Genomic DNA, 27,647 nt, shown 5'->3' on the forward strand with positions numbered 1-27,647 from the left:
TTTCATAGTCTAAGGCAGAGGTGCCCAACCAGTGGCCCGCGGAGCCGTCTGATGTTGCCCGTGACCTCCTGCTCGGGGATGGAATAGAATACTGTTATTAAAGGTCAGTTTATTACTAAAATTACAGTGTATATATGGGCATATCTGTTCTGCAGTGGTTACTGGGCTGCTTTCAAACAAATCTGCAGATACAGAGCAGTGCACCTGCAGGTTACCTGCACAGAGCCATAGACTTCTGTTATTACCTGCAAGTTTGGTGAGCTTTCTGAAAGTGCAGAAAAGCCAAAACGTACACTGCGTTGCACCCGCAGTGTGAATGCAGCCATGGGCCCCTTTTACACGGTCAGTCCGACCCATCTGGACCCTCCATTCATCTCTGAGTGGCAGACTTGTGTCCTACCTCCAATGGTATCCAGCTGTGTCTGCAGAGCGGACAAGCATCTGCGCTCCGCCCATTGTGGCCCGTGAGCAGTTACCAAGTTGCTTAAGTGGCCCTCATGCTTCAAAAGGTTGGGCACCCCAGGTCTAAGGCTTCATGTACACGGGATGTTGTTTAACCTCTCCTGAACGATTTAACTTCACAGCTAGAAGCCGGCATCTAAAAAAGGAGAATATATATATATATATAATTTTTTTTTTTTTAAATGAAAAACGTCTAGCAGCGTTTTGGTAACAAACACAAGTTACCACGTTTATCCGCTTGAAATGCCTCTAAACACAGCTTTTGAATGCATGGGGGTTCCAGATAAAGCCTCTACACGCAACTGCCTGCAAACAACCGTGTACATGTAAATAAGACAACAGGAGAGTTCAGAATCGGCTGAAAAGATAAAAATAAAATGCATAACTGCTCCTTAACATCCGTTTACCAGCAGCAGTGTACATGAGGCCTATTTAGTGATTTCTGGACATACATCAATTATCTCATAACATTTTGGAAAACTCAAACTCTTAATTGGAGAGAGCTGAATTTACTTGAATTTCCTTTGGAGAGGTGGAATCAATTTTGTAACAAGACAGTCTGTTTGAGCTTTAACAACAACCAGCACTGCATTCCAGGGCAAAGGTTTCCAGGGAGTCAAATGGCAAAACTAAAATCTCTTCTGTGAAATATTGGTTGTAGGGCTGCAAATAACCATTATTTGCATAAATCGATTAGTTGGCCGATTATCGTTTCGATCGGTTAATAACCTTAAAAAAAAAAAAATATGCATTTTTTTTTAGGCCAATTTGTTGTTGGGCAGATTAGAAAACACAAAATTGCCACAAAAATGTTTTTCTGCAGCTTCTCCATTGAAGTATATTGAACCAAAAAAAAAAAAAAAAAAAAATAGCAGTTTTGTGTAAAAAGTCCTTTCCCTTTCCAAATACGCAGCAGCTGAAAAAATCATGGATGTGAAACCATGTAAATGAACTGTAGTGTGTTTCTGCAAAACGCACAGAGGTGTGACCCAGGCCTGAGATGTTTAGTAACATTATGGGGTTAAAAAAACTAAAATTAGTACAAAAAGAGCAAATAATCGCTACTGTAAGAGGTTCATTTTTTACTGTGGGACAGTGAAAGTAATATTTACAGTAGCGATTTGCTCTTTGTACTATAAAGGGCCAACTTTATTTTTTTAACCCCATTATGTTACTGGCCGATTAATCGATTATCATTTTCATAATCGATTATTCGAATAGTTGTTTCGGCCCTAATTGGTAGTCTACCACTAAGCAAACCCCTTCACTTCGAATGCAATTCAGAAAGCCAAATGCAACACAGCAAACTGTGGGCACCTAAATTGTTTTATGTGTGAAGTGGAAAACTAACACTTAATATCTTTATTAAAAATACCCATTTAATAAAAATATAAAATAAAGTTTGGATAGAATAGGAAATGGATATTGTGCAGATATTGGTAAAAGGAAACCTTACCAAAGTGGGGGATATCCAAAGTCATTGGAATAATCCACCTCACCACCTGTTCATAGGACATAGGAGAGAGAGTGGATTTCCCTTCACTTTCTGTATAGAAGACCATTGTCAGCAGGACCGAAAGAAGGGCTGAATCACCCCACAGAAAAAATTCCCTCAGAAGAACAAATGTCCCATTACCACCCGTTCTAGCGACAACTCAAAGTTTTGGCTTTTCCTCCTTTTCTAGCCCCTTGACACTCACAAGGACAAATAAAGAGCACCTTCTTAATTACACAGGCAGAGGGTCTAATCTCTCAATCTATCCAAGACTAAAAAGGTTTTTGCTTCCAACACACTTTAGCTGTATGGATTCTGTTTCAATGAAAGTGGTTCAAACGATAGTTTACCTTAAAGCTTCCTTGCATCAAAAAGGAGAGAAAAAAAATAAAAATACAATTCCATTGCTTGTGCCATCCCCAAGCACCTTCATGTGTCCTCTTGATCTAGAATGGTCATGTGTGCAGCAGCACTGCTCCTCTTTCTGCTGTCACAGGAGTCTGAGAGCAGTGAGAGCCATAGGCTTCCACTGATGTCAGTCAAATCCTGTGAGGAGGAGGTGGTGGCAGAGCCAGGCTGCATGCATCTATGGACACACACAGCCTGGTTTAGGAGCATTACTACACAATTGCCCCCTCAGCTGCATCCAGTTTGCCAAGTACTTGAGGAGGAGCTGAGAAAGCTTGTGTGGCCCCAGGGGTTGAGGTAAGGGATCGCCCTGTGCAATACCTTTTTGTATTTTAGTGTACACAAAAAATAAACACAACAATCATCTTTAATGAAGGCATCAGAAACCTCTTAAAGGGCCAGGAGGCAGGGTCTCTGATCATGTGACTGCCATAATTGGACGTCACATACTCAGAAAGCTCCCAATCGCAAGTAGAAAATCTGGAGTTTTCCCCATCAGCAGAAAGAGGATGTGGGAAGTCTCACTTTCATCATTCGCTGCATGCACAGCTAGTAATACGAAGTCATATCAGAGCTTACAGAGTTTCAAAAGGGCAAATTGGCTGTGCTACCTTAGCTGGTGCTGCAGTGTCTGACGTTGCGAGTTACAGTATCAGGCGAAAGTCGTCTGATAAGCATGAACTCAGTCCACATGGTCAACCGACCAAAAGAGAAAAAAAAAAACCCTGTTAGACTTATCGGTAACAGTATTTCCAGAACAGCTACGAGAGATGATTGGCTCCGCCCTCTACAGGAAACACAAATCAGACAACTTAAAAACGGCCCCTCCCTTTCCTCTGATCCTCAGTTGTTTAGAAGATCAAGTAAACCTTCACCAAAAGTGCACTCGGCAAAGGGAAAAACACACACACACACACACACACACACACACACACTAAACAAGTTCGACCAGTGAAAAGTAAAATAGGGTGGGAATATAAACGCTGCCCTGGAAGATTCCTGAAAATACAGTTACCGGTAAGTCTTACGGGGGTTTTCCTGCAACTTTGTACGCTTCACATATAGCCCCCCTAATCCACCTAGCAAAAGAGCTTTTAGACACTTTGGACCCCTTCTTGGGGCCACTGAATAATACCCGCAGATGGGAGGAACTCTTAAAACCACTGGATTCCTCTAGGTAAAAGCAGAAGACATCTCTTTACATCTAAAAGACCAAATCTTTCCACCTCCGCATTCTTGGGAGAGGTACAGAAACTAGGCAGGACCACTTCCTGGGACCTATGAAAGTTTAAAGATACTTTGGGCAAATAGAAAGGATCAGGCCTAATCACTACCCTGTCCTCTAGAATCCTCAGGAAGGGGTCTTTACAGGAAAGAGACTGCAGATCAGAAATCCTTCTTCCTATCGTAATAGCCAGAAGGAAAGCAATCTAAGGAAATTCATTTCAGAGAAGCCTCATGCAAAGGCTCAAAAGGAGCCCTTGTAAGAGCATTTAACACCAATGATAGATCCCAAGGAGGAATAGGTTTGACGACCTTGGGAGCATGTCTAGATCTGGCTGAAAGGAACCTCCTGACTAAGGGACCTTCTGCTAGTCTCTTATCTGAAAACTAAGACAAGGCCGTAACCTAAAACCCTAAGGGTGCTGACAGATAGTCCTTTCTCTACTCCCCTGTGCAAAAAGTCCAAAATACAGGCAGTGGAAAAAGAATCTAAACCGGAATTCCCTTGCCAGGAATTAAGACTTTTCCAAGCTTTCCCATAGATTCTTCTTGTGACCAACTTACGGCTGCTCAGAATTGTTTGAATAACAATCTCTGAACACCCCCTCAACTGTAAGATGCGCCGCTCATCCTCCAGGCCGTCAAATGAAAGGTCAGAGGGTTTGGATGCAACACTGGTCCCTGATGGAACAGATCCTTCCCATCTGAAAGGGGCCAGGGAGGATCTACAGAGAGGGCCTTCAGAGAGGAAAACCAACTCCTCCTGGGCCACCAGGGGGCAATCAGAACAACTTCTGATCGGACTGGAATATTCTTCCGAATTACCAGAGGCAAGAGGGGAAACGGAGGGAAAGAGTAGGCCAGCCACCAACCACAGTTACCAGACCCAAGAAAATCAAAAACGTGTCAGTGCTCCTGGAGGATCTGGAAACACAAAACTGAGGGTCAGAGGAAAGGAAGGGGCCTTTGAAATTGTATCCGATTTGTGTTTCCTGTAGAGGGCTGAGCCAATCATCGAGAGGGGAAAAGTACATTGCACAGGATTGTTACCCAGGTTTTTGGATGAAGAGTGGTATCAGATTCCATTACCCACCTTTGAAGACTTGGTAAGCCACAATATACAGGGGTTGGACAAAATTATGGAAACAAGTATGGTTAACCACTTCAATACAGGGCTTTTATACCACCTCAATACCGGGTCTATTCTGGCACTTCTCTCCTACATGTACAAATCATCATTCTTTTGCTAGAAAATTACTCAGAACCTCCAAAAACACACACACACACTTTTTTTTTTTTTAGCAGACACCCTAGGGCAGTGTTCCCAACCCCCGGGCCGCGGACCGGTCCGTGGATCAAACGGTACCGGGCCGCCCGAGGAACTTTAAATAATTCGCCCACACACTGCAGCGCGGAAAGATGAGATCATCTCTCCCCGCGGCCCGGAACACGGCACTTCCGCCCACACAGCGGGGCTGCTATACTGTGGCGAGGCGCAGTAACAGAGAGATGAGATCATCTCTCGCCACCCACCCGGAAGTAGTGACAGTGGGGACTGGGGTGGCTGTGCTGTGGGCGACTGGGGGCTTCCCCCCACCGCAACAGACCAGTCCTACAGGGAGATGGAAATTGCAGGCATGCATGTCCTCTCCCACCTGCTGCTCGCTCTGCTCCCCCCTCTGCTCCTCCCTCTTCTTCCCGCTCGGGTTTACAGCTGCATAGGATGACAGAGTGACTGTCAGTGTCTCCTTCCCCTGCTCCCCCCACTCACCTTCTGTAACAGCACGAGAGAAGGGAAAGAGGGCAGCTCTGTGGATTCTGGCTGCCGAAGCTCCAGTACCCCTCCCATTGGCCAAGGGGAGGAATCAATTGCAGGAGATCAGCAGAGGACCATGGGACATGAAGTGGCAGGTGACATGGTAATCAACACCTGGTGGCAGGTGACGTGGCAAGCGACAATCCACTCCTGGTGGCAGGTGACGTGGCAAGCGACAATCCACTCCTGGTGGCAGGTGACGTGGCAAGCGACAATCCACTCCTGGTGGCAGGTGACGTGGCAAGCGACAATCCACACCTGGTGGCAGGTGACGTGGCAAGCGACAATCCACACCTTGTGGCAGATTCTGCACTATGGTGAGTTTGAACTATTTCATTTTACATTACAATGCAATGACAAATAATGCGCTTCAATCATCCCAACACCATATCAGCCATTGTTCTGTGATGATTTAAGCGCTAACACCAGCCATTTCCTCAAAAAATTGCCTGCGAAAAGCTACATAACAACCCCCCCCCCCCCCCCCCGGCCTTGGCCCGATTCTATTTCACAACGCCGGTCCTCGGTGCCAAAAAGGTTGGGGACCACTGCCCTAGGGAATAAAATGACGGTCATTGCAACTTTATATCTTGCACGGTATTTGCGCAATAAATTTTTCAAGCGTTTTTTTTTTTTTTTAAAAATGGTTTAATGAAAACAGTAAAGTTAGCCCAATTTTTTTGGAAAAAAAAAAATTTGAAAGATATTCCGCCGAGTAAATACATACCCAATATGTCATGCTTTAAAATTGCGCACTCATGGAATGGCGCCAAACTTCAGTACTTAAAAAGTGTTTACAGGTCATCAGTTTAGTTACAGAATATATAAAATTTTTATCACTTTTATTTTTATTACAGGCAGGGCTGTGGAGTCGGAGTCGAGGAGTCGGGGGAAATTTTGGGTACCTGGAGTCGGAGTCGGCAAACAATGCACCGACTCCGACTCCTACTAAATTTAGATTGGAATAAAAAAAAGCAAGTTTAAATGTCCCAATTTACAAAAAGTTATAATTAATGACTTCTCTACTGTAAGAATAAAGACCAATGCATGCAGTGCCTCACGTAACCGCAAAACGAACACGTTAAGTGACCGTGAAGAAGCATGCTTTTCATGTGCTTCACTATATGGCACGCAACGCACAATTAGGAGCTGCAATACTTATACTTTCCATAGTGTTGTGTTCTGCTTTTACAGGGAACGCAGCGTCCATGTGTAACCTAGCCTCTCACTGATAAGGGATTAAATAAATATGTTTTTTGCAGGACTAGAGAGTGAGACACTTGTATAAGTGAAGGGAATGGAAACTTTAAACATGACTATGGGAAAAAAAAAAATTAATAAAACTTTGTTTTCATTGTGTTTGTCTTTTGCTTAAACTGTGCAATACAGTAGACTGTTGGCTTCCCAGCCAGTAGTCCTGTGGTAGGTTGCGTTTCTTTCCCTCAAGGAATGTATAAAATACATTCGCATATTAATACAGAGGAGTCGGAGTCGGGGAGTCGGAAGTACATAAAACTGAGGAGTCGGAGTCGGAACATTTATCTACCGACTCCACAGCCCTGATTACAGGGAACATAAACATCCCATGTAATAGGAATTGTGTGCGACAGGTCCGTTTTATGGAGAGATGGGGGGTCAATAAGACCCCCCCCCCCCCCCATCTCTCTAGGCTGTAAACCATGAGATCGTGAAAACAATTTCACAGAACTCATGCTCACTAGCCGCAATCGCGGCTTTGTTTACTTCCGGGAACCCGGGCGTGATGTTATCACATCGCACCCGCAGTTGGTCATAGAGATGACTGGTGACCATCTGGTCACCAGTCATCTCTATGCTTCCTATCCGGAGCAGGGCGATCCTTTCTCCGGGCCCCTGATGGGCACGGGAGAGCCCAAAGAAGCACCGGATTGTGGCGGGGGGGAGGCAAGACGTCCCCTCCCGCCGCCTTAAAAAACAATCAAGCGGCGGAACTGCCGCTATGATCGTTCTCATCGTGCACAGAATCGCCGGCACAAAAGAATGATATCTGAAATGATGCCTCTAGCTGCAGTTGCAGCTTTCCGATTCTTAGATGCAATGGCTGTATTAGTTATTTTTTTTTTTTTTTTTTTTTATCCAGCCAGTACATTTTTTTCAAAAGAAAAGAAAAGATCTCACGCAACTACACTGAGAAGGGTGCTTAAAAATGATCAGTATTTATGGAAAACTTCTAGCCCAAAAAAGGGAAATAAACGGTTTGCTGTAACTGATTATAAAAGTATTAGCTGGAGTTTGGCTTCAATTTGCGTGTTATTGGCCAGATCACCAGGTGGGCGACAAAAAAAACAAACACACACACACACACACACACACAGCAGCTACCATGTCCAATGATTGGTAAGCCGCAATACATTACATTTTGGGTTTAATACTGCTGGAAGAACACTCCAATGAAGGGACTTTTGCAAATTAAATTGAATAAACAAGTAAAAAAATAAAAAAATAAAAAAAAATAAAAGTATATACACTGAAAGCAGTTTTTTTTTTTTTTTTTTTTTTAACTCTAACATTCTTGCTCGCAGTGCCTGTATAACCCCCCTTTCAAGGTGATATTCACACCTGTGAGCTTCACATGAACTTTTTGCATCTCTAAAATGGACTTTAGATTTTCAACTTTAAAAGCATAATGCTACATTGTAAAACAGGTGGGTTTTTTTGCATTCTCCACACACACACACTTGAAAGTACAAGCAGCTAACAAGTTCTTTGCACCCACCAAGTTCTTACGATCATAATCAAGCCACTGTAATCTCAGCCCCGAAGAGTATAAGAGGACAATAAGCAGAGAAGCTACTATGATCCGAATCATTTTAAATAAGTATCATCACTTATTCATTATACAACACATCTACCAAAACTACTAATGCAGTAAATAGTCTCACTAAATGAATACAAAGGATAAAAAATAAACAAACAGTCATAAGTGATCGATTAATAACATGAAAATAAATATAACAGTCCACAGACTGAATCAGTCCGAAAATGTAAGGTGACAGTCAATGTAAATTCAAGAAGTGTTGTAAGGAGGCGCTATTCATCAAGCTCATCCACCACACCGCTTGCAAATGGTGACACCACTCCATTCTGGGTGTCCACTCACCAGATAAAGTTGGCATGCACGCCCATGCTCAACAAACAAACATCAACCCACACAGGGTTAAATATTCACATCGATCTCCAAGCCTTAATGATAATCCGACATAATCCACATATAAAAAAAAAAAAAATTGTGCAGTAACGTTTGATCAAATTTATTAAAGTTAAAAGACTTCAAAACATTGCACTCACATTACATCAGATAAATGCACGCATGTAATAAATCCACTACAGCAGTATGAGACTGGCATAATATGATCTAAGTGTACCCAGCACACGTGCATGCGCCACCCACACCAAAATCATTACTGCATCATTTCCAGTATTTCATCTAATGTCACTCAGTTGCCGTACAGCCACCCCAACGCGTTTCATCAATTATAATTTATAATACTCTGACACAGTGGTGGGACCTACAGTGTGGGTGGACGTTTAGGCTTCATTTCCATGGACGTTTTTACAGCCACTTTTGAGCTTTTTTTTGTAGCTTAAAAACGGCTCCCCATGTTAGTCTATGGCCTCATGCCCACCATGACGTTTTTGGGCTGTAGATGGCCGAGACGTTTTTAAGCTGCAAAAAAAAAAAAAAACAGGACCAGTGCGTTCTGAAGCTCCAGCCTTAGAGCTGTAAAAACGCCAGACGTTGAACGCTCAAAAACGCTACCGCGGCGTTAATATAAATAAAATAAAATGGACAGGCGTTTTTAAGCTGTAAAAAAGGCCTAAAAAAGTGGCTGTAAAAACGTCCATGGAAATGAAGCCTTACTGTTGGACCCTTTTGATTTTACTTATTCAGTATAGATTCTCATCATTTGAGAAAACGGAACAAAAGAACACCAAGACCAAAAAAAAAAAAAAAAAAAACACACAGCTAGTTAAGACTTATTAAGCATCTTGTAAATCAAATGGCCATTTTTAATACCTATTCATGAAAATGTATTTTACAATGCTATTAAAAACTTAAAAATAAACAAACTTGTAGTTAATACTCCTCATAGCCAAATACCTCATCAACAGTTATATAGGTTTATATGCAAATTGCATTGCAACTGTAATGTCTGCCTTAATTTTGTAAAGCGCTGAGCAAACTGTTGGCGCTAAATAGATCCTGTATTATAAAGCTGTCAAAAAATATATAAAAATAAAAAAAAGCAGCCGGAAAAGTTTATCACAACATTGCTCAGCGCTGAGATATAAAAAAAAAAAAAAAAAAAAAAAAAAAGACCAACACACACACACCATTGTATCGTTTGGTTCTTTTAGAGATCAAAAAGGAAGAACTTCGGTCTGCAAATGAGGTCAGTTTAACCAAGCCTTTTTCTGAAACTTGATGATTACAAGTTCAAATCAGTGTTTTTTTTTCTAGAAAAAAAAAATTCGAACTGCCAAACATTATATTTTTTTTAGCAGAGACCCTAGAGAATAAAATTGCGGTCATTGCAATATTTTATGTCATGCTGCATTTTCACAGCACTCTTTCAAATGCAATTTTTTTGGGCAAAAAACACACTTCAACTAATTATAAAAATAACCCGTAAAGTTAGGCAAATTTTTTTTTTGTATAGTGTGAAAGATGTTACGCCGAGAATCATGGTCTTTATTCTAAGCAAAAAAATAATAAAATAAATGATTCTCATTTTGTCCAGAATTATACAGCTCTACCTGCTTTGTGCAAATTTTTTTTTTTTTTTATTGTGCCAAAAAAATAAATAAAATCACAACTTAAAAAAACTTGTGGTGCCTCTTATTAAATACCTTGGACAGCCTAATTTCTAAAAAGGGGGGGGGGGGTCATTTGGGGATGTGTACAGTCCTAGCATTTTAGGGCCTCTTTTTTTTTTTTTTTTTTTTATTAACATATACACACACGGGTCTTGAATTAAAATTTACCAGTTTTTACATTTTCTTCTGGCAGAGGTCCAAATCTCATGTTTGTACTATAACATGTGGAAGCCCCCCCCCCCTTACATCAAAGTCCTCACTGTACTTCTACCTCGCTTGGGTCTTCAGCTCGGCCGCCATCATCCTCACAGTGGGTGGGAGCAAGATGTGCTGCATCTTTGGACAGGGGGCTACAAAACGTATTACAACAAGTAGGCGATTACTGAATCTCTCCCGAGATGGAGCACATTCCGCCTGCTGCGAGGCTGATAGTGGCAGTCAGGCGGGAGAACAGAGAGAGAACACAGAGGCTGACAAGTGGCATCGCTGTAATCTGAACAGGACTGTCGCTCGGTCCAGGTTACGGTCTGCCATTAAGTAAACCCCGATATCATAGTCTGTAAACTAACTTTTCTACAGACTAAATAATATACACCGATTTGGGTTATTTTTAGGGTTGCAACTAACGATTATTTTCATAATAGATTAGTTGGCCAATTATTGTTTCGATCGGATAATAGCCTTAAAAAAAAAATTGCATTTTTTTGGGCCAATTGTTGTTGGGCAGATTACAAAACAGAAATTGACACAAAAACACATTACATGCTTTTCTGCAGCTTCTTCATTGAAGTATATTAAAAAAAAAAAAAAAAATATAGCACCGTTTTGCGTCAAAAAAAATCCCCTCACTTCCCATTCAGCAGCTGAAAAAAAAAATCATGGATGTGAACGTGTCCCATAGGAAAACATGTAAATGAACTGTATTGTGTTTCTGCAAAAAGCACCAAAAAACTGAGGTGTGACCCCAGGCCTGAGAGGTTTAGTAACATAATGGGGTTAAAAAAAAATGAAAATAAGTACAAAAAGAGCAAATAATCACTACTGTAAGGGGTTCATTTTTTTTTTACTGTGGGACAGTGAAAGTAATTACAGTAGCGATTTGCTTTTTTGTACTATAAAGGGCCAATTTTAGTTTTAACCATATTAGGTTACTGGCCGATTAATCGATTATGAAAATTGTAATCGATTAATTGTCAATCGATTAGTAGTGTCGGCCCTAGTATTTTTTACTAAAGAATAGTAGCAGAATTCATTTTGGCATAAATGTATGAAGATATTTGCAAAACGTCAAAAAAAAAAAAAAAAGAAAAAAAAATGGCTTTTTTTTGGTTTATTTGGTGAAAAATAAAAACTCCAGTAGTAATTAGATAAAACATTTAATTTGGGTACATGCATAAGAAATTGTCACTGTGCTGAAATCTGGCCTGGACAGGAAGGCACAACAAGCCATTTTATCAATGGCGCTCAATGCACTCAGCCAACCCTGTGAGGGGAGAAGACCTGCAGAAGGGCACAGCACTGGATTGAGGAAAGACTCCGGTAAGTATTTACTGAGGGGGGAGAAATAGCTACTGAAATGTTTTGGTTTTTTTTAGGGTAAAAAAAAAAACACAAACCACTTTAATAGCCTTGTAATCTTTTCATATTTTTTACTAATCTTACAGTTTTTCTACCTCCTTGCAACATCTTCCGTGAGCTCCTAAGCATCAGCATCCCACCCCAACTGCTTCTCCCCTCCTGTGTAGCTGGCTGGTATGCTTGAGTTTCACTGCCTTGGAAAAGCAGGCACTCAGAAGCCAATGTCATTTCCTAGAAGCCCCAGAGCATACACACCCACCAACAGGTCCGTGAATCACTCAAGAACATACAGCGTTCACGTGACTTGCATATAAAAAAAAAAGGGGGGGGGCACACATTACAGGTTACAAGTGAAGAAAAAACAAAAAAATTAAATCAGATGTATATGGTTCGATTGATTTATTTAAAAAACCTTTAACACCATTTAAGGTTACAGCGGCTTTAGGATGCATCCCATCACAGCAGTGTGGCAACCAGACTTGCCACCCTTGTGAACAGAGGTCTGCTTATAATATGACCCCTATACAGAGTGGCCATACAAACTGTATATTTAAGGCTGCACCAGGGACAGATGACATAAGGACTTCTCCCTGCTATCCTGGAAAAGAAGACCAGTTCCCCACAACCAGAGCGATCTCTCCAACCAGTGATCAGCTCTCAGAATCAAAATAAAATGCAAAAAGACTCAATAGTATAAAAGAACTCAAAGTAGTACATTCACAATAACCATCCTATAAAACGTGCTGTAAACAGAGGACTTCCAATATCAAAGATGGCGGCTGTAGTGTGTGTGATGATATGTGCATGATCCGTGTTTCATCATGAAGTCATCAGGGGTGAAATTTGTTAACCCCATCTGCACCAGAAGGTTATGGTGGCAGAGTTAGGGGGGCCCAAGGAGAGGCATAGGGACACATCCTACTGACTAAGCTATGTCCCTTGTGCTGTTTTTTATTTTGGCTGCCCTTAGGCTTTAAAGAACAGACTAGTGGGGGAGTTGGGAAAGTAGAACTCTGGCACAACTCTGATCAATCGTGCCCAGTGTGAGTACACCCCGAAAGTGGCTAAAGAAATCAAGCATGGGCTTGTTTTAAAGCTCTTTAAATGGCTTACAAATATGTAAACAGCTGCACAATGTCTGGGCACATGTGCCACGTTATCTAAATTTCACAGCTTGGGGGATGAGCTCCCACCATAACGTGCAAGTATACACAGCATGACTGCACACAGAGACCCATATACCACCTAGTATGCCATCTTCTAGTTGCGACAGGCCAAGGCTTCAGTCATTGCTTTGTCCCCAATGATGCCAGCATCACTCCTCTTATGCCACTGGATGGCCAGGATGTTTTTAAGTGACTTGTGCTTTCATGTCAACTTGACACAAAAAAAACGCGGCAAAAACAACGGCAGTCAAAACATTCTTAGCCTGAACACTATTATTTTGCGTTCAGGAGGAGAGGGCGGTTGAAGCTCCCTTAACCACGGCAGCTCCTAAACTCTTGTAAAAGCCTGCGTGTACATGGACAGATTTTTATGAAGTTGAGTTCAGGAGCCTTGTCAGAAAAATGCCAATAGCGCCTAAACTCAAGTTTAGGAGTTGCTAGTGTACATTAAGACTTAGGGATAGTAAATAATGCATTAAAATCAGATTTTAATTCCACTTAAAGTAGACCTTTAGTCAGAAAAATAAGTCACTTCAGCCTGGCCCCTTTTGCAGGTATAGCAATGTAAAACATTAAAAATAAGCAACTATACTGTTTAAAATCCAGTAAGACCCCTTTCACACGGGGCAGATCTGCCCCGTGAACCTCCGCTTGCTCAGCGGGGATCGCTCTGTTGATCCCTGCTGAGCTGGCGGATGACAGGGCGGTTCCCGCACACTGTGCAGGGACCGCCCTGTCTTTTCTCCGCTCTCCCCTATGGGGGGGGGGGGGGGAAATCGGATGAACACGGACCGTGTTTAAGGGTGTTTGACTTTGCCTCTCAACACCCCTCCATGATAGCCTATGTATCTATGCACACATACAGTCAGGTCCATAAATATTGGGACATCTACACAATTCTAATCTTTGTGGCTCTATACACCACCACAATGGATTTGAAATGAAACAAACAAGATGTGCCTTAACTGCAGACTTTCAGCTTTAATATTAGGGTATTTACATCCAAATCAGGTGAACGTTGTAGGAATTACAACAGTTTGTATATGTGCTTCCCACTTTTTAAAAGGGACCAAAAGTAATGGGACAAATTAGCTGCTCAGCTGTTCCATGGCCAGGTGTGTGTTATTCCCTCAGTATCCCATTTACAAGGAGCAGATACAAGGTCAGAGTTCATTTCAAGTGTGCTATTTGCATTTGGAATCTGTTGCTGTCAACTCTCAATATGAGATCCAAAGAGCTGTCACCATCAGTGAAGCAAGCCATCATTAGGCTGAACAAAACAAAAACCCATCAGAGAGATAGCAAAAACATTAGGTATGGCCAAATCAACTGTTTGGAACATCCTTAAAAAGAAAGAACGCACCGGTGAGCTCAGCAACACCAAAAGACCCGGAAGACCACGGAAAACAACTGTGGTGGATGACTGAAGAATTCTTTCCCTGGTGAAGAAAACACCCTTCACAACAGTTGGCCAGATCAAGAAAACTCTCCAGGAGGTAGGGGGTATGTGTGTCAAAGTCAACAATCAAGAGAAGACTTCACGAGAGTGAATACAGAAGAGAAGAGTATGGAGAAGGAAAAGAACTGCTCGTGATCCAAAGCATACCAACTCATTAGTGAAGCATGGTGGTGGTAGTGTCATGGCGTGGGCATGTATGGCTGCCAATGGAACTGGTTCTCTTGTATTTGTTGATGATGTGACTGCTGACAAATGCAGCAGGATGAATTCTGAAGTGTTTTGGGCAATATCTGCTCATATTCAGCCAAATGCTTCAGAACTCATTGGACGGTGCTTCACAGTGCAGATGGACAATGACCCGAAGCATACTGCGAAAGCAACCAAAGAGTTTAAGGAAAATAAGTGGAATGTTATACAATGGCCAAGTTAATCACCTGACCTGAATGCGATTGAGCATGCATTTCACTTGCTGAAGACAAAACTGAAGGGAAAATGCCCCAAGAACAAGCAGGAACTGAAGACAGTTGCAGTAGAGGCCTGGCAGAGCATCACCAGAGATGAAACCCAGCGTCTGGCGATGTCTATGCGTTCCAGACTTCAGGCTGTAATTGACTGCAAAGGATTTGCAACCAAGTATTAAAAAGTGAAAGTTTGATTTATGATTGTTAATATGTCCCATTATTTTTGGTCCCTTAAAAAGTGGGAGGCACAAACTGTTGTAATTCCTACACCGTTCACCTGATTTGGATGAAAATACCCTCAAATTAAAGCGGAGGTTCACACAAAAAGTGAACTTCTGCTTTTTGGATCCCCTCCGGTGTCACATTTGACACCTTTCAGGGGGAGGGGGGTGCAGATACCCGTCTAAGACAGGTATTTGCACCACTTCCTGGTTCTGACTCCCGTGGGAGTCCGGCCCCCCTACGTCACCCCCCGCTGTCTTCTGGGAAACACTGTTCCCAGCAGAGAGCGGGGACCAGTGACGGCGCACCGCGATACTCGTGCATGCGCAGTAGGGAACCTCCGCTTTAAAGCTGAAAGTCTGCAGTTAAGGCACATCTTGTTTGTTTCATTTCAAATCCATTGTGGTGGTCTATAGAGCCAAAAAGATTAGAATTGTGTCGATTTCTCAATATTTATGGACCCGACTGTAGGTGCATTAGAAGAGGAGCATTTAAAGGCAGATAAATAAACTCATCACTTGTGTGTTCAAGAGAGGAGTGTTTAGTGCTTCAGCATTCATTTCAATGGCCAGAATAAATATTCTGGCCAATGGAATGAATAATTGCCTAAATGAGTTTTCAAAATGTGTCTTTTGGCCCGTTTATGCTGCTATTCTCCTGCCACACTTTAGAAACAGTAAAGCATTATTGACATCCCATTGCAGTAAGCTAGATTAGGTAAACTTCAAGCAGAATTAAACCCCAAAATTAAAAAATATATAATTCTCTCTCCCCCCCCTCTCCCACACTGAATGAAGGAGCACCAGAGACACCTTACAACAGCAGCAGGGGCGGGTAGCATTAGATGAACTAGTAGATTTAGATACAATAGACAAACTAAAGAGAAACTCCGTCTAATACTTTTTCAGCAACAGTTTTTCTTTTGGGGTAAAAGCTTTAGACCCCTTTCACACTGGGGCATTTTGCAGGCGCTATAGCGTTAAAACTAGCGCCTGCAAAACGCACTTAACCATTTAGGGCTTTCACACTGAAGCGGTGCGCTGGCAGGGTGTCAGAAATAGTCCTGCCAGCAGCTTCTTTGGAGCGCATTAGGAGCAGTGAACACATCAATGGGCAGCCCCGACGTACCGCAGGCAAAATGCCGCTGTAGCGGCGGTTTTAACTCTTTTTCGGTCGTCAGAGGGGGTAAAACCACTCCGCTAGCGGCCGAAAAGCGATGCAAATCGACGGTAAAGCACCGCTAAAAATACCACGTTTTACCGCCGACGCTCGGGGCGGCTCGGTGTAAAAGGGCTCCAACATCAATAAAAGCCATTGAAAATAACCACCAGTAGCAGTTAGGTTTGTCTTAACACCAGGCAAAAACAAGAAAACCTAAAAGGAAAACCAATGCAGCCATCACATTTAACCACTTAAGCCCCGGACCAATATGCTGCTAAATGCCCAAAAGCGTTTTTACAATTCGGCACTGCGTCGCTTTAACAGACAATTGCGCGCTCGTGCGACGTGGCTCCCAAACAAAATTGATGTCCCTTTTTCCCCACAAATAGAGCTTTCGTTTGGTGGTATTTGATCACCTCTGCGTTTTTTATTTTTTGCGCTATAAACAAAAATAGAGCGACAATTTTGAAAAAAATTCAATATTTTTTACTTTTTGCTGTAATAAATACCCCCCAAAAACATAACATTTATTTTTTTCCTCAGTTTAGGCCGATACGTATTCTTCTACCTATTTTTGGTTAAAAAAAAAAAATCGCAATAAGCGTTTATCGATTGGTTTGCGCAAAATTTATAGCGTTTACAAAATAGGGGATATTTTTATTGCATTTTTATTAATTTTTTTTTTTTTTTTTTTTTTACTACTAATGGCGGCGATCAGCGATTTTTTTCGTGACTGCGACATTATGGCGGACACTTCGGACAATTTTGACACATTTTTGGGACCATTGTAATTTTCACAGCAATGAATGCATTTAAATTGCATTCTTTATTGTGAAAATGACAGTTGCAGTTTGGGAGTTAACCACAGGGGGCGTTGAACGTTTTAGGCTTCACCTAGTGTGCGTTTACAACAGTAGGGGGGTGTGGCTGTAGGTGTGACATTATCGATTGGGTCTCCCCCTATAAAGGGGATGACACGATCGATGCGCCGCCACAGTGAAGCACAGGGAAGCCGTGTTTACATACGGCTCTCCCCGTTCTTCAGCTCCGGGGAGCGATCGCGACGGAGCGGCTATAAACGAATAGCCGCGCCGTCGTCCCGGATCGCTCCCCGAGGGAATCCGCCCGCCGCGGGGGGGGCCGGAGCGGACCCCTGACCCGCGGAAAGGCAAGGACGTATATATACGTCCTTCTGCCTGTCCGTGCCATTCTGCGGACGTAAATAGTCGTGCGGCGGGCGTTAAGGGGTTAAAGGAGGCAAAGGCTGCACCCTTGTAGTTTTCTATTCACAAAACTCTGTGTATAAGTGACATGGCCAGGCAGGAGGAGCCCCGCATACCCACATTCTTTACAGAGCGTGACAGATCGCCAGCCACCTATCACGTCTGGGAGGTTCAGGGACCAGTGGATTTATACCCAGAACCAAACATTTTATACATTGCAGCTCACCAATCATTAGATCTGATGGCTGCATTCGTTTTCTTTTAAAGTCTCCGCCCTCTCTGTTTTTACCTGTTACACACACCTACGTCATTCATTCACAGATTCTGTGAATTAAAGAACTACATCTACCGTCAGCTTCCACAGCCAACTGCTTGGCGTGCTGGTGAGCATCCTCTTAGTTCATAGATTCTTCCTGCCATTCAGCAACTGTCCGCCCGTACTGTGTATGCAGGAGCCTGGCATTGCACCCGCAATGCCCTATTTACTTCACTAAACAGAAGCAGCTGTGAGCGCTGTATAAAACTGTATGTAGCCTCAATTACATACAGTATACAGCACAGAGTTCTGGCAGTGGGATACAAACTTCTGACCTGCTTCTGGATTCTGTCCTGCTTCTGGAACATAATCCTATCGGGCCGAGTGCTGCTCAGCAATTTACAGGGAGCTGAATGATTACAAAGCTTCTTCCGATTGGCTGAGGCAGACAAGTGCTGTCACAAACTCCACCTCAGCCAGAGGAGGCTTTGTATTAATTCGTAGAACAACAACGTTTACTCCAAATTGCTGAGAAGCATTTAGCCCCTCAATTTTGTTTGTGGAAGTTCCCATCCCATTCCTAAAGCCAATGTTGGGACTTGTTAACCACTTAAGGCGGAGGTTCACCCAAAAAACAAGTATATAACATTACATTCAGTATACCTCAAACATGTACAGCATGTCTTTTTTTTGGGGGGTGTACATACAGCATCATCGGTATTTTCTTCCGGGCTTCCGGGTACTCGCTCCCGCGGGACTGGGCTTTCCTGTGCAGTGCCGCAATGTCATCTGGGACTTCGTCCATATGATTGACGTGCCTGAGAAAAACTCCCACCGGCGGGTAAGGCGCGTCACGACTTTCCAAAAGTAGCCGAACGGCGAGACTGCTCTATACGGCGCCTGTGCAGTCAGCTCTACACGGCTCCTAGTCGGTGCGCAGGCGCCGTATAGAGCCGACTCGCGGTTCGTCTACTTTCGGAAAGTTGTGATGCGCCTTACCCGCCGGTGGGAGTTTTTCTCAGGCACGTCAATCATATGGGCGAAGTCCCAGATGACATTGCGGCACTGCACAGGAACGCCCAGTCCCGCGGGAGCGAGTACCTGGAAGCCGGGAGGAAAATACCGATAATACCGTATGTACACCCCCCCCAAAAAAACACGGCATACTGTACATGTTTGAGGTATACTGAATGTAATGTTATATACTTGTTTTTTGGGTGAACCTCTGCTTTAAAGGACCTTGGCTGTTTTTCAGATTTGGTGTTTACAAGATTAAAACAGTTTTTTTTGCTAGAAAATTACTTAAAACCCCCAAACATTACATATACATTTTATTCTAACACATATATTGTGATATTGCACCCGCTCGTGGAATGGTGTCAAACTTTTACCCTTAAAAATCTCCATAGGCGACGTTTAAAAGATGCAACCTATAGACTTTTTTAAACTACAGAGGAGGTCTATGACTAGAATGATTGCTCTCGCTCCAACGATCGCGGTGATACCTCACTTGTGTGGTTTGAATACTGTTTTCATATGCGGGTGCTACTCGCGCATGCATTCGCTTCTGCGCAAGCTCGACAGGGGCCCCTCTCCCGCCGCCGATAACGGTGATCTCACTGCGAATCCGCCACGAAGACCACCGTTACCATTTACAGGACCGCTCACTGAAAAGATGGTTACCGAGATATCCATCTTTAAAAACAGGACGTATATATACATGAGCGGGTCCTTAAGTGGTTAATTGGACTGACCTGAGAGGAAAATTATGCTGCTGTGCTGAATCATGCCACAGACTATTACCACCACCCCTGCAAACTAATAGAAAACCTCTTTAACCAATAGTTCCTTGATTACAATATAGAGCGGGGATATGCAATTAGCGGACCTCCAGCTGTTGCAGAACTACAATTCCCATGAGGCATAGCAAGACTCTGACAGCCACAAGCATGACACCAGAGTCAGAAGCATGATGGGACTTGTAGTTTTGTAACAGCTGGAGGTCCGCTAATTGCATATCCCTGATATAGAGGAACAGCCCTTACTACCGGTGCACATTCTATTGGCCAATACTTGCAGTTCACAGGCTACCTGTAGTGGGAAGCATTGCGCATACATTCTAGTATTTCGCTGTACTTCTGGGAGAAACAAACACTGGTTAAAAGAGAAGTATGGGAATCTGGTTTATTTCAGATTCATACTTACCTAGGTGGATGTAGCATCGGTCCCTCAGCATCTCTGCACTGAGAAGCGAGCCACCGAACACGGCCGATGGTTTGGTTCTCATCTTCCTGAGTGGAGAGATGCTGCCTGTCAATCAGCAGCTCACCTGCTCCTGCACGCTCACTGGAGCGCTGAGCTGTGGAGGGGCAGGGAGCAGCCGTCTCAGCGGTTCGTCAAGAGGCCGAGATGGCCATCAGTCCAGGCACTTGGGCAGAGCCAGACTCAGTCGAAATTACGCAGTACCTGGACCGATTCCAGTGACGTTAGGAGGGAGCAAACTTCAGTCCGCTCTCTGCTGAAACCAGGTCACAGGAGTGCAAAATGAATTGCTCAGGCTAGACTTCTCCTTTAAAAAAAGTATGTATAGCAAAAAAAAAAAAAAAAAACTCCCCAATTTTGAATGGTGTAGGGAAGGTTCAAGACTCCCATCAGGTTTTTTTGCAGTCTGTGCCACACTAGAGAAAGTTCCATTCACTTGAAGATGACAGGAAATTAAGGAAAATCTCCCTGAAGTGAAGACGGGGAATTCTAAGCTCAAGCCTCATACACACGCTCGGACTTCAAACTGACTTTTCTGTGGATTTTGCTCTGAAGGGTGTTGTCCGTGAACTTGGTATGCATACACACGGTAGGACTTTTTCAGCCAACAACCACGAACATAGTGACATAATAGACGCACTATGTGGATTTTCAGCTCTTTACCGCCACCCTTTGGGCAACTTCTGCTATTGTTGTCTGATCGTTAGTATTGGTTCTGAGCATGCGTGTTTGTACTTTGACTTTAGTCCAATGGACTTGTGTACACATGATCGGATTAGCCGACGTAGGACATTTGTTGCCCGATAGTTTGTCTGTTCACACAGCGAACATTTGTCCGATGAAAAAGCGAAAAAGTTTGTCCGATGGAGTGTACACATGGTCGGATTGTCTGCAAAACCAGGTCCGTCTGAGGTTTGTTGTCAAAAAGTCTGATCGTGTTACAGGCCTTTAGGCAGATGACACCAGAACATTTGTATTTATTGAAGGATGCTTTCTTATCCCGTGCGCTGATGACAACTGTGACAGGTCCTCTTTATGGAGATATCAGGGGTTTATTTGATCCCAAACCTCTCCTCTGGCTTCCAAATAATATGATCAAACAGAGATCAGGTTAATCAGATACTGTGCAAGCAGTAAACGGCTTGTCTACAAAGACTAGAAGTGATGAATTTCTTGTAATTTCTGATGTCACAGAAGAGGGGAGGGAATATCTTTTCCTGACACTCTTCTTAGTGAAAGGTGTCAGCATCCGTACCAGGCTCTGCAATTAGACAGGACAGCCTGTGGAATGGGTAGCCTGTAAAAGTGATCCAGTGTGTCGAGACGTGATCCATGGCACTACAGCCAATAGAAGAACTGCAAGTCCCTTTGTGACATTTCGAGAACATGAAAAAACCTACAGTGTGAAATGCTGCATAAGTGTATAAGCACTCCTGCCTTCACATACCAGTGTCCATGCGTTTGTGCCCACAACCAAACCCTTAGGCCCCTTTCACATGGGGCGAAATCCATCCAAGTGGATCCGTCTGCTCAGCAGAAGATCTCTTCGCTGATACCCACTGAGAAAGTGGATGACAAGTCAGTGTCTGCTCCACTATGCAGAGCGGACACAGCCTTCTGTCCACCATGGGTCAATCAGATGGAAACGGACTGTGTATCCATTTCCATCCAATCTGCCAGACAGATGGCAAACATATCCCCATTTGTCGGTTTTTAACATCCACTGCCCCATAGAGAACAATGGGTTGTCTGATCAGGTCTGCATGAAAAACCGACAGGCAGACCCAATCAGTCCACTGATGTGAAAGGGGCCTTAAAGTTTCTAGAGATGTCTGGCTGGGAGGAAAAGCCCTGTAATGCTTAACGCACATAACTGTACAATATTCAGAAACTGCGTAATGATTTTGCCGGGATACGCAGCTACTGCAGTGCATACAGCTACCCATTGTGATGAATTAGAAGAGATGGCTGGGGGTTGTGTAAAGCACCTGCACGGATGTTCACTCTGAGCGCACATTGTTTGCATCTGGTGTGTATTCCATGCTTTATGCAACTCCTGGTACATACCTATGTACAGCCAAATTTTCTAATTCATCTGAATGTGTGGCTGTATGTGGCAGCTGCGGGTCCCAGGTGAGCGAGTGTGCAGGCTCTGCATGCTGTACAGCTCCTGCATGACCGTTTCTGAAAGCAGAACTAAAAGGCAAAACATCAATTTCATTCTAGATCACATAAGGGATAGTTATAACCTGTTGGGTTTTCATTGCTGTCCATGCCCCATTGGACAGATTTACCTTCACTTCCTGACCCATAGTCGAGGTTGTTTCTAGTCATGAGAACTAGTATACCCATTGGAGGATTCCCCCCTATTCTTGTTCTGGGGACAACTAATATTTTGGGGTTCTCTTACTTTTGATAATGGTAAACATGGCAAATAGAGGGGGCAAATGTCCCCAACTGGCGCACAGACGGCAATATAAACCTGCAAAGTCTTTTAATCTGTACTCTATCCAAAACAAAAAATAAAAAGGGTTTTCCTAAACTGAAGCCTAAAAGGTGACTCCACACACTACAAATTCTTTAGATTTACCATCAACTACGTAATACAAGGGCCTGCCTGACAAGATACAAACATAATGGATTGTTTGGAACTGTCATCACACTTACAAAAGGAGAGTGCATAGGTGTATGGTAAGGGGTAAAGCAGACCATACACTGATCTACCATCAACAATGTATTGCAAGGGTATGGGCCCAACTGCATGGATTGTTTATGGTCTGCTTTACCCCTTACCATACACTAAGCATTCTCCTTTGTAGTGAGCTCTAATAGAGTGTACAGTCAAAATGTATGGTTGGTGTAAAGCTGTACAATGAACAATCTCCTTGAGATCTACCATTAATTATGTAGTACAAAGGTGCTTGACCATCTAAAATGAATGGATTTTTTAAGTGCCCCATCATATTACATAGTTTATTGATAGATCTAGGAGAGACTGTACAGATCAAATAGTTTAGTGCAGCCATTCCTACCTAACTGACCTCCCACCTGATCGTGCCTGCATAGTTCTAGGTCCATCAGCATGTCACCAATGATCTTTAATGGGGAACTAAACCCTCCTATCATTTTCAGCCAAGAAAGCTGCCATCTTAGCCTTTGATCTGCAACTGCCATGATACTGCACATGTGATCAGTTATGACACCAGCCAATCAATGGTTTGACAGTTTGGTTGAGAACAAAAGCAGAACAGTTAGCAATCCCAGAAATAACTTTTTTTGAAACTGTTAAATGGATAATTTTATATTTTAGCTTTAAGGCTCCTTTCACACTTTGGCAGGGGGTGCGGTGGCGGTACAGTGTTGCCATTTTTAGCGGCGCTATACCATTGCTAGTGGTGCGGTTTTAACTCCGCTAGCAGCCGAAAAAAGGCAATGCGCCTCTGCAGAAGCGCATTTCCGGCGGTATTGCCGCGGTTTCCCATTGATTTCAATGGGAATGAGCGGTAAACACACCGCTCAAAAGATGCAGCTAGCAGGACTTTTGGAGCGGTCCTGCTAGCGCACCCTCTGGGCTTTCACACTGGAGAAACAGCAGGGTCTTTGGGGTTTTGTTAATTTAACTTTGAACTAAAATTCTGCTACAAAAAAACTGCGAGCAGGCTTTTATTGCAGAAGAGGCATGCGCTGTTTCTTCTGCAATAAAATGCCCCTACTTCCTGAACTGTAAACTGAGCTACTCAACTCACAGTGCCGGGATGACAGGACTTCCTTCCCCAACAGCCAATGAAGAGGTCGGAGGACTGGCACTCAGAAGAGGATTTCGGCGCCAGACAGAGAAGTACGGACACTTTAGGCAGCTCACAGCAGGGGGTCCGGTGCGTCTCTGTTCACTGATTCAGGTCCGAATTTCAGCCTGCATTCACACCTGATTTGGAGCCAAATATGCACAGGACCCTTTCCAAATGCGGACCGTGGCCACCCCAGAGCCGTCTGAACCGGATCCATTGAGAACCGATCACACTCTCCTGTCATGCGAACTAGATGGGAGGTTGACCGGACCCAAATCCAACTTGCACAAGTGTGAACCCAACCTTAGTGTTACTAAACCCAGGATCCTACATTCACTAAATCTGGTCTCCCACAGTACATTGAAAAGCAATAGTTTTCTTGTGACATCTATCAGTGTTGGGTTAAAGCATGTATGAGGAGTTTTCATTTTCTCCCAATTGTCCTATGAGGCTGCAGTACCTCTGAGTTACTGTCTGGACAGTGCTGATCACATTCACTCTCCCAAGAAAAAATAAACTAGCAATACACACCAAACTGAGCATGTGCAGCTGGTCCCCTAACTTCTGTTCTATCACAACATGGTTTGGGGACTGTGGAAGAAGGTGAGGATCAGAGAAGACCTTGTCAAAAATCCTTTACACAATGCGGAGGATTAACTCTTTAGGTTGCACAGTGAGTATAACAAGCAGGCTTTACTGCATACACAAACTTATTTTACCGTTGCGAGTATAGTAACTTTAAAGCTGCCCGTAAAGGTGGCAGTCATCCCACAGACCACCAAAAAGGTAATTTTCCTAATGACCCCCAGTAGACTAACTCAGTGTTTCTCAACTCTAGTCCTCAAGGCACCCCAACAGGTCATGTTTTCGTTGTTTTGCACAGGCAATTTGATCAGTTTCACTACCATAACACATGACCTGTTGGGGTGCCTTGAGTTGAGAAACACTGGCATAACCTTGCCAGGTTAGTGAAAATTTCAAGGGTTCCTCTGGGGGTCAAAACATTGAGAAAGGCTGCTTCCTCTCCTTCAGCAGGCTGTCCGGCCATGTTGTCACCTCCTTATAGGTCTGGCAAGGCAATAATGACCCACATTGCCTATACACACACAGGGATCTCCAGACTACGGCCCACCAGCTGTTGCGGAACTACACATCCCATGAGGCATTGTAAAAATCTGACATTCACAGACATGATGGGAATTGCAGTTCCTGAACAACTGGGCGGCTGTACTTAGGAGACCCCTGTGTGTATAGGCAATGTGGGTCAGTATTGCCTTGCCAGACCTATAAGGAGGTGACAACATGGCCGGACAGCCTGCTGAAGGAGAGGAAGCAGCGATTAGACGCCAGTAGCAGAACCTGGCCACCCCAATATAGATCCAGGGATCTGGCGATGAAGAGAGAGTAATAAAGGTAGGACTTTCATGTTGTCCTGAATGATACAATATAAACACATGGATGCTGTAAAGATCTATTTGAGTTTTATTGTGTTTAGAGATGAAGGATCCAATGTGAGAGTGGGTGACAAATGGCCTTGTGGAAGGTGAAGGCCTGGGTTGCACAGTGAGTGAGACATGAGAAGAGAGTGGCTGGAAGACAGAGAGTGTGTGTATGTGTGTGTGGGGGGGGGGGGGGGGGGGGACATGGCTGGGCCTGCTCCCTCCCAGACACTCTCACCTCACAGCCCCGGCCACGTTCCCCCTTACACACACTGACACCTGACCGGCAACAAGTGTCACCAAGCCGTATCCCTCACAAGTCCCGGCACACAGGTGTCCCCCCTCTGAGGGAGCCAGCCGGCTTGTGAGGGCTCAGCTCTAGCACCTTACTACCAAGCCTTACCGGCTCTGCTCAGTCACCATTCCCCCTACCCCCCCACTTCCCTCAAAACTCCCTCCCCACTGCCCCGGCACTCACATTGCTGTGCGGATCGATGGCCTGCAGCAGCCTCTCCCTGATCTCCCGCGGGGATACCGGAGCCGCTGTCATTGCCTCTGTCCGGGGATCACTGCGGAGGGCGGCGCGGCATGTTCCCGGGTAGGGAGGGACACAGTGGCCCGGGCACCGGGAGCGCTCGACACCGGAGACTCCCAGGCGCGTCTCTCCAGCTGGAGCCGAGCGACCGGGAGCCCCGAGGCAGGACGGGAAATCCGCCGCCGCACGCTTTGTGACGCCACTGGGTCAACGTCCTTGCGTCACTATTCCTTTGGGCAGCACGCACGTCACGTTGAACGTCGGCACGCACTATTCCCCTCCCCCCCTACTCACAGGAAGTGTCAGAGGCAGCGTGGAGCTGTCTGTCAGCTGTGTCATGCTTGTGGCATGCGCTGCATTTCTATGGCGGCCAACAAGTTGTTAGGCTAGCTTTTTAACAGGACAAAAAATGGAAGCTGCGTGTTAGTTATACAGATTATGATTGTGGAAATTAAGAAAATCTTTTTTTTTCCAGTGAGAAATCTTATTGTACTGTATCTTGCCATATACAGCTGATTGAATAATATATATATATATATATATATATATATTCATTCATTAAGCTGTATATGGCAAAATACAGTACAATAATATAAAAAAATACAATATATAAAAATTTACTATTTGCAGTTTATGCATCCACACGTTTTGTCTTTTTAAATCTCTAGTCTGGGCAAAAAAAATAAAAGTCAACAGCTACAAATACTGTAGTTGCTGACTTTTAATAAAGGACACTTACCTGTCTAAAGGATTTTCCGAAGGGAATTGTGTGATGACAGGCTGTTGTCAGAAAATCCGACCGTTTGTACGCTCCATCCATTTGTCGGATTTTCCACCAACAAACGTGGGATAGCATGCTTTAAAATTTTCAGACAACAAACGCGTGATGTCGGATTATCCAATCGTGTTTTCAGAAGTCCTTCGGAAAAAATTCCAAAGTACAAACATGCATGCTCAGAAGCAACGCTAACCGCTATACAACATTAGCAGAAGTTGCCCAAAGGGTGGCACTAAAGAGCTGACAAAACACATAGTTTTGTGTTTGTTGGCTGACAATTCTTTGCCGTTTATATGCAAGACAAATTCCTGACCAATGCCCTTCAGACACAAGTCCTACACTTTGTCCGATGGAAATCCAATTGTGTGTATGAGGCTTAGGGATCCAGGGATGTCGGCACCCAAACCAATTCTTCAATCAGCTTCAGTTGCAGGTGCCGGCTTCTTCACTAAGAGAAACCAGAAGTGAAGCCATCTGTGTCCCAGAAGGATGAGGAGCTGGAAATACTTGAAGATTTCCACAGCAATCTTACCCTAAGTGGGAGGGGGTACCTGTGAAAACCAGATACCCACTCTCTCTCCCCCAAAAATAGTGCCAAATGTGGCAGTGGAGGGGGGAAGTGTGCAAACAAGCGGAGCTTGCCCCTTTGGGTGGATCTCTGCTTAAAACGCTTGCCGACCAGCCACCGTAGTTATACTGCAGCAAGGTGGCTCGGCTGCGAGAATCGCCGTAGCTGTACATCAGGCTCGTTCACGGTCCTGTGGGGGAGCCAATCAGCATGTCCGCCGGTCGCCTGCGATTGTTCCCCACAGAGACAGAACAGGGATATGCCAAAGTAAACAAGGCAGATCTCAGTTCTGACGGGATGACACAGAGATCTTGGGCCAGATCCACAGACGAAGTACGCCGGCGTATCTACTGATACGCCGGCGTACTTTCAAATTTCCCGCGTCGTATCGTTGTTTTGAATCCTCAAAACAAGATACGACGGCTTCTGGGTTAGATCCGACAGGTGTACGTCTTCGTACGCCTTCGGATCTAAGATACAATACTTCGG

At 44.0% G+C, this 27,647-nt stretch overlaps 1 protein-coding gene across 2 annotated transcripts in view; it reads right to left on the reverse strand.

The window, feature by feature from the left end:
- Positions 1 to 26,024, reverse strand: part of MED26 (mediator complex subunit 26) — a 57,178-nt gene extending 31,154 nt beyond the window's left edge. For both annotated transcript variants that reach the window (XM_040321065.1, XM_040321060.1), the window contains exon 1: positions 25,756 to 26,024. In XM_040321065.1, coding sequence (XP_040176999.1) covers positions 25,756 to 25,827 — 72 coding nt within the window. In that variant the 5' untranslated portion in view covers positions 25,828 to 26,024. The remainder of the gene's footprint in view (positions 1 to 25,755) is intronic.
- Between the last annotated feature and the right edge of the window lie 1,623 nt (positions 26,025 to 27,647).

The sequence above is a fragment of the Rana temporaria genome, chromosome 1 (assembly GCF_905171775.1).
Source record: "Rana temporaria chromosome 1, aRanTem1.1, whole genome shotgun sequence".
Classification (NCBI taxonomy): domain Eukaryota; kingdom Metazoa; phylum Chordata; class Amphibia; order Anura; family Ranidae; genus Rana; species Rana temporaria.